Genomic DNA, 6,638 nt, shown 5'->3' with positions numbered 1-6,638 from the left:
TTCTGTCCATTCCGGAGGCAGAAAAACATGGTCCAGCCCGTTTCATTTTTAAACTGGGGACGCATCTATGGCAGATAACTGCACTCAGACTGAAGGCATGGCTTTAACCCGAGCCTTTCCGGGGCTAGGACACTGAGTCCAGGCTTAAAGCAGCGAACAACGCATCCCCAAGGGGCAGCGGTTTAGTCGCTGGACACACAAGCTGCCAAGGCTTTCCTGGTCCCGGCGGAGCAGAACGAGCGCTCCCAAATCCACCGTCGGCTCTTTGTTTGAAGCTCAGGAGTGAGACTAACCGACTGAACAGGTCACCGAGATCTCGATTCCTCCCAGCTTGCTCCGTTTGTGATCCGCAGAGGGATGCAGGGGAACATCAGACCTTTTTGCATCGTCTTGTATAAAACAAGATTTAATTCTCCCCAATGCACAAAGCGGCTCCTTTCACCACCGTTAGCTTTTCTCTAACAGAACACCTTGACATTTCTCACCTCGAGGTCTCAGGAGCATCCATCCCATCACCGTTCTGAAACAGGGCAGAAGCAGGGTTCATGTCACTGGTGAGAAAAAAATATGGGAATTGGCCGCAGCCAGTGTGGGGAAGGACAGAAAAGAGAAACCGAGGGACTAGGACCTGCTCTCGTAGCTCATTTGCTTCCCAGCCGAATCCCACAATCCCATTTCTCTCCCACCCCCCTTCATCCACCGCTCAGACCCAATTCCCCAGAGGAGGGATGGCTCGGATCTGCACGGCGCAAACCTCATCATCACCAGCCAGCTGAGCAAAACGAATTTACTGACCACGGCAAAACACACCGGGAGGGGCTGGAAACACCAACAGCGACTGCTTCTCCTTTCACCCCTCTGCGCAGCGCCGCCGCGGGCACCCAGAGAGTTTGAGGGACCCAGGTTGGGGTAAATTTTGGGCTCACAGTCGAGGGAAGGCTTTTGGTGTTCTCCAGCGTTGGCAGCAGGAGGGATAAATGTGTCTCCTGCCAGCCTGGCCCCCTCGCTTCTCCCTTCCCTTTGTCAGGCAGCGAGGAGGGATGCTCACGGCGCGATGCTCGCGGCGCGGTCCACGGGGGAGACCTGTTGGCCATCCGAGAAGCGGTGTAGGCGCAGATAACGGAGGCAGCTGTTTGGTCGTCTCGCCAGAAAGCAGCTCTGAACAAAAAGGCTGGGAAGGGAAAATGGGGCTGGGAGTGGTAAAAAGGGTTTATTTCTGTTTGTTTGGGGGAAAAAAAATTCCAACCAGAAGCCTTCAGAAGAAAAACCCACCCCACCCCAAACCCAAGCGCAGAATCTAGATTGGAAAGACAGGAGAGCAGAATTTTGATGATTCTATGATACTAATTTGTGGATTTTTAATTTGAAAATGATCAAGAACCCTGTGTATATTGACCCAATTCGCTGATGAGCAATCACCGGTCCCACCAGCTCTCCACACAGCACTGCTCCACCATGAATGATGCATTTGCATTTTGATATGTAAAAAAAAAAAAAATAATAAACTTACCTTAGGGAAGGAAAAATATATTCTACAAAATTCTCTGCCAGATCATGTGCTCTTTTGAGGTCCTCCACCTCACCCAAAATACTTTAAGGCACAGAAATAATCTACTTGGATAATTTTGGGGAACTGATTTTGTTCTGACAAAGCTGGAATGAGCCCAGAGATGAGGACCTAGAAGCTCTAAAAATCCTTATTGTCAAGACAAGATACCTCCACGGAAATTGAGAGATGAGTTTCCTCAGGAGAAATGAAATCAGGCACAGAAATATTTGAAGTATCAGGAGCAGTTTCCTGATAGAAAGTGGAAAAAGTCTTCCTCGGGGTAACACTGGAAGTACAAGTTCTGAATTACTTTAAAATCCAGAGTTTGAGCCTTGTTGAAAAAAGACTTAAACACAGAAAAGACTCAGACAACCCCTGTTTCTCCCAAGACCAAAATATATTCCAGCACCCGGTGTTTCTGGTCCTTTTGGCAGCAACTAAGACAAACCAGGCAATGGGTTAATTTGTAAGCGGAGCTTTTTTTTTTTAATTAAACTGAACTATTTATATATATACAAAACCCAGAAAATATTGCACCATTAAAAAAGAAAAAAGGACATTTTACATCTAATCATCTGTTAAACACACCTTGCCCTCCCTGTGTTACACAGATTTGCAGGAACTGTCGGACACGAGCAGGCGAGCTGTGCCGTCAGACACCAGGGAAATCTGCTGGTCCGCGTACATCCCAGAGAAAATACCTTTCACCCTTTCCGCTCTTGTCTTTATTTAGGAAACACTCCCATCACATTGTTGTCTCGGCGGCATTCAGGACCAACCCTCTCACGTTGCTCAAAAGGACAAATTAAAAAAGGTTTTGGGAACTTCTCAGTTGTGGTTTCTTTAGGGCTGGGTCGGCATGGCTTTCTGGGCAAGACTCTTCTGTTTTGGGGCTCAGAACCCGAGAAACTCCGGAGAGAACCGTTTGCATCCCTATCCGGAGAGAGGGGCGTTCCAGTGTAGTTTTCTCTTTGAAAATTGTAAATCCAAGGGCTAAGACTTCTCAAGCCCCTGAGAGCATCTTCAGTAAGCCACAGCCCCGGGGTTTCGTGGGATGGTAAAAAGTACATCGGCTTTGGCGTTGATAAAATAGGTGGCGAGGAGAGAGACGATCAGAATGACGATGCCCACGACCAAAGTGATGATCTAGGAAGGGATGAGAAACATTTAGCGTGGTTGTTACAAACACAGAGCGGCAGCAACTCGCAGAATTTGCATGGAATGGGAGGCTCTGTCCGAAAGCTACAGAGACCAGCTCACTCCTGAGGCACTACGTGTGTTAAAATAAAAAATTAAAATAAAAATATACTCTGAGGACTTTACAGACTTGGACAAAAGTAACTGCCAGCCAGGATGGGGTCAGCTTTCAGTGTGGTTATCAACAGCGCACACAAACAGATGATTAAGGTTCAAAAGTTGTATCATGGATAAAGAACAGATCATGTTTCAGAGCGGTGGACGCCGTTTGCAAAGATTTTTAGCGAGCATTTAATGTGACACTTTGCCTACTCCTGCGTGAACTGTCATCTCCTCCAGCAAGGAGCTGCAAATGCCTTCGACAAGCCCAGCTGCTGGCAGAGTCGACATCTGTCAGTGGCCTTTGCAGAAACTAACTCCTGCTCAGAACCCTTCCTGAAGCCCAAGTGCAAGGACCAGACTAAGGCCTCGTCAGATTCCTCACCGACAACCCTTCCCCACGCATGGCGGGACTCCCCGAAGTCCCCACGCAGCGGCCAGACGCTCCTGCGCTGCTGTAACTCTCTGGGTACATTTTCTACGGGGTCACCACCGCAGCGATGGCTGGGCTCAAACTATCTACTGGGCTGTAACTGGCCAAGAGGCACAGGCAGGGCGTTGTTCTCGCCCGACAGCGCTAAAAACACCCAGTGCCGCGCAAATAAATCGCTCATATTTCAAATAATCATCCGAGAGATGCAACAACTGCCCGGGCTTGCACGGCCTTTGGGTGGCTTATTGCTAGCACACGATGACATCAGGGCCGGGCACCCCAGGGTCTGTCCTGACCAGGTGTGACATCAGCAGCGGCCAACCAGAGGGCACGGGGACAGGCACAGAGTCCCCAAGTGACTGCACGCTTCACCCTGATTCTGCCGGTACTCCAGCCACTGTCACACTGCTCAGAATCTGAACCATCAAACCACCAGCAGCTTTTTGTTTGTGCAAAAGTTATTTCTGCGCCGTTCAGAGGGGATTCGAACCGCAGGAAGGACGATGGGGGTTTGCACATCGGGCAAAACACTGTAACAGCCAGATTCCTGCGTTCGGGGAAGGGTTAAGCCTGCTGTCACTTCTAGCTTTTATTCAGAGTTCAGCCTGCTCAGGGGACTCCTGATTATTTGTCTCAGCCCCATCGAGAAGGTTATTAACCCACAAAGGGCTGGAGGTGCGGGGTTCTGACCAGGGATGGGTGGTTACCTCATTTTCAAGGCTGTTCTTAACCGGAGAGCTCACACAGGACGATGGCACAAGATCTTGTAACAAATTCTAAACTGTTTCTTCAGCTGTCAGGAGGTGTTACTCAAAGCCCCATGGATTTCACCTAATCACGTCTTTTTCTCTCCTTTTTTTTTTTTTTTTTAAATTTTATTTTATGTACAAACTCACCTCTAGCTCCTTGCTGGCTACTAGAAATATTCGGGCCCGAATCTCTTTCCACCGACTCTCTGTCCACGTGGAATACTCTGTGGACCCCCATTGTCTCAGCTCGAAGGCAGGAGAGAGCGCTTTGCTCAGGCGAACGGTCGACCGAATGCAGTAGGGGACTCGTGATGTCGAGTTAGGGTCGAGGGAACCCTGCACCCAGGCGTAATCGTACGGCTGCAGGGAAAACAGGAGAGTAAGAAACAGCAAACAGCTCCTAGCAAAAAAAACAGACTATCCCCTTGTTCTGGAACCTTATCCTGGTCCTCTCGGGTGTTACTACGAGAAATAGAAATCTTTCCTAACCGTAGCTTTCCTCAAAAGCAGAAATGAACAAACTGGACGGCAGATCTGTCCTTGCCGCCCCACCCGGGTGGATACTGACCTCCTTCTCGCTGTAGGGGGTTTTTTGAAGGTTCTGGCACTCTTCCTTGGTGAGATTAACAACAGTGCCCGTGAGGTTGGCCAGGACATACTGCACAAGGTACGTAGTGTTCACAGGGCTGGAAACGGCGACGTAGTGTTGGGGAACATCACCTGGAACAGGCAGAGACATGGGATTGGCAGGGAGATGGCCAGAAGCAGACGACGTTAGTCTGGCGCTTTAGAAAGCTGCCAGGTAACACACGGGTCAAACCCGTCCCCGTGTTCTTCTTCCCCATGCTGCTCTTACCCAGAATTTCTTTCAGGTCTGGTTTAATGATGGACTGAAACCAGGAATTGTTCATTTTAATCAGAAACCCGTACAACATTCGAGTGACCTGGAAAGAGACGGAAATTGGTTTACACAATGAGGAAAGACAATAACATCTTAACAGCTACACCTCTCGAGATTATTTAGCTGACGGATGTTTCCCACTACAGGGGCCAAGAGGGCAAAGGACAGACTATATGTCACAAGTGTATATAACTCAGGGCCGAGCTGGGAAAATTAGGTTTGATTCCAGCTCCTTAGCTGATCCCTGTGGCACACGCTGCCATCTCACCTCCGCTTCCTCTCCTGCTTTGTGGAACGAGGATAAAGGAGCTCTGTTTTGGAGAGGGTTCGTGAAAGCTTAATGTCTGCCCCTGAGATCGAAACGCAAGGAACTAGAGAAGGGGGAAAGGTTTTTTTCATTCGGCTGTGGTGGGGAAAAAGGGAGAAGGGGGGAGACAAAGCCCTCGTAGAGACAGACAGGACAGCATGCTGTGTAAACACACATAAACAGAGACAGAAGGGAAGTACGTGAGGGCTCAGCGGAGATGCCAGGGACTCAATTCCATCTGCTCGTACCGTTTTTGGATCTGCTTGAATAGCAGAGGTGTTGTTGGCTCCCCCCGCAAGCCGGTAGAGAGCACGGGCGACAACTGTGGCAACTTCTGCCAGGGACTGCAAAGGAAAAGAGCTCTGTGTTAATCAAGATAGGCAGATCCAGCAAAACAAGCACGGAGAGCAAGCCAGAATCCACACGTCCATCAAAACGCTTCCATCGCCCTAGCATTTGAGCGCCTATTGCCTTTTGTCATGGCACAAAGCACTCCTACCTTCTTTCCGCCCTTTTCGGAAACAGTTTTACCCCCTGACCCCGTGACCCTGCTTGCTATCTGCCCCTACTCAAATCCCGATCCGCCCCGATACAGCAACTAAAGAAAATAAAAAGTAGGAACCTTGGCTGTGTCCGTGACATACTCCAAGGTCTCGTCGGGGCTAAGCCCCTCGGGGTATTGCATCCGGATGTTCTCTGGAGTGTCGTACATGCTCTGGTAGTATCTGAAAAGAAAAGAGGCAAACAGAGGTTGGGGAGGGGCAGAAAAAAAAAACCAACCCACAGGGCATAGAATTCAATTCAGAGTGTGCCTAAAGCAAACAGTGGGAGCAGCCTCCTGGGAGCAGAGATCCAGCCCTGCCAAAGCACTGCCCTGCCACACGCTCCTTAAACCATTTAATGAGGCTTTCTAATTAACTTGGCCCTTCCACAGCTTCTCCCATCTGAGGATCTCCAAGCAATTTCCAAGCTGTGATTAGCTTTCAGGTGGGCGACAGCCCAATCTATTAAACAGGGAGAGAAACTGAGGCAAGGACAACCCAGGCAGAAGGTCTCTTGGGGCGAGAGCTTGCGATGCAAGTCATGCTGGTGGATTTTATTAATGCCTCCTCTTCAAGGCGGCGAGGAATTCCAAGTGAAATCTAGGAGAGATTTACACTGAGGCAGCACACACAGCTAAACTGGGAACTGGGCTGAAAGCCCACTGTGTGGTCTACACATCTGACATTCCCAGTCAGCCTGGGACTGATCCTCCCAGTTTAAAGATGGGTCACACAGCGGTGAGGTGTGCTTTTCTGCACCCCAGCTCCTCTTATCCCACGAGAGCAGTGCAGATTTAGAGGTGAAAGGCAAGCTACTTCCCCTTGGTTCCTACAGAGATTCTCAGAAGCAGCAGAAAATTA

General features: G+C 49.5%; 1 protein-coding gene across 1 annotated transcript in view; it reads right to left on the bottom strand.

Moving 5' to 3' along the window:
* Positions 1–2,389: 2,389 nt before the first annotated feature.
* Positions 2,390–6,638, bottom strand: part of NCSTN (nicastrin) — a gene marked incomplete at its 5' end in the record, with an annotated part of 11,228 nt that continues 6,979 nt past the window's right edge. The window contains 6 exons of the mRNA XM_010078983.1: positions 2,390–2,695; positions 4,175–4,387; positions 4,596–4,747; positions 4,884–4,971; positions 5,484–5,579; positions 5,858–5,960. Coding sequence (XP_010077285.1) covers positions 2,573–2,695; positions 4,175–4,387; positions 4,596–4,747; positions 4,884–4,971; positions 5,484–5,579; positions 5,858–5,960 — 775 coding nt within the window. The remainder of the gene's footprint in view (positions 2,696–4,174; positions 4,388–4,595; positions 4,748–4,883; positions 4,972–5,483; positions 5,580–5,857; positions 5,961–6,638) is intronic.

This window comes from Pterocles gutturalis, unplaced genomic scaffold, assembly GCF_000699245.1.
Source record: "Pterocles gutturalis isolate BGI_N339 unplaced genomic scaffold, ASM69924v1 scaffold26163, whole genome shotgun sequence".
NCBI lineage: Eukaryota > Metazoa > Chordata > Aves > Pterocliformes > Pteroclidae > Pterocles > Pterocles gutturalis.
This window is presented reverse-complemented; position numbering and strand designations above follow the sequence as displayed.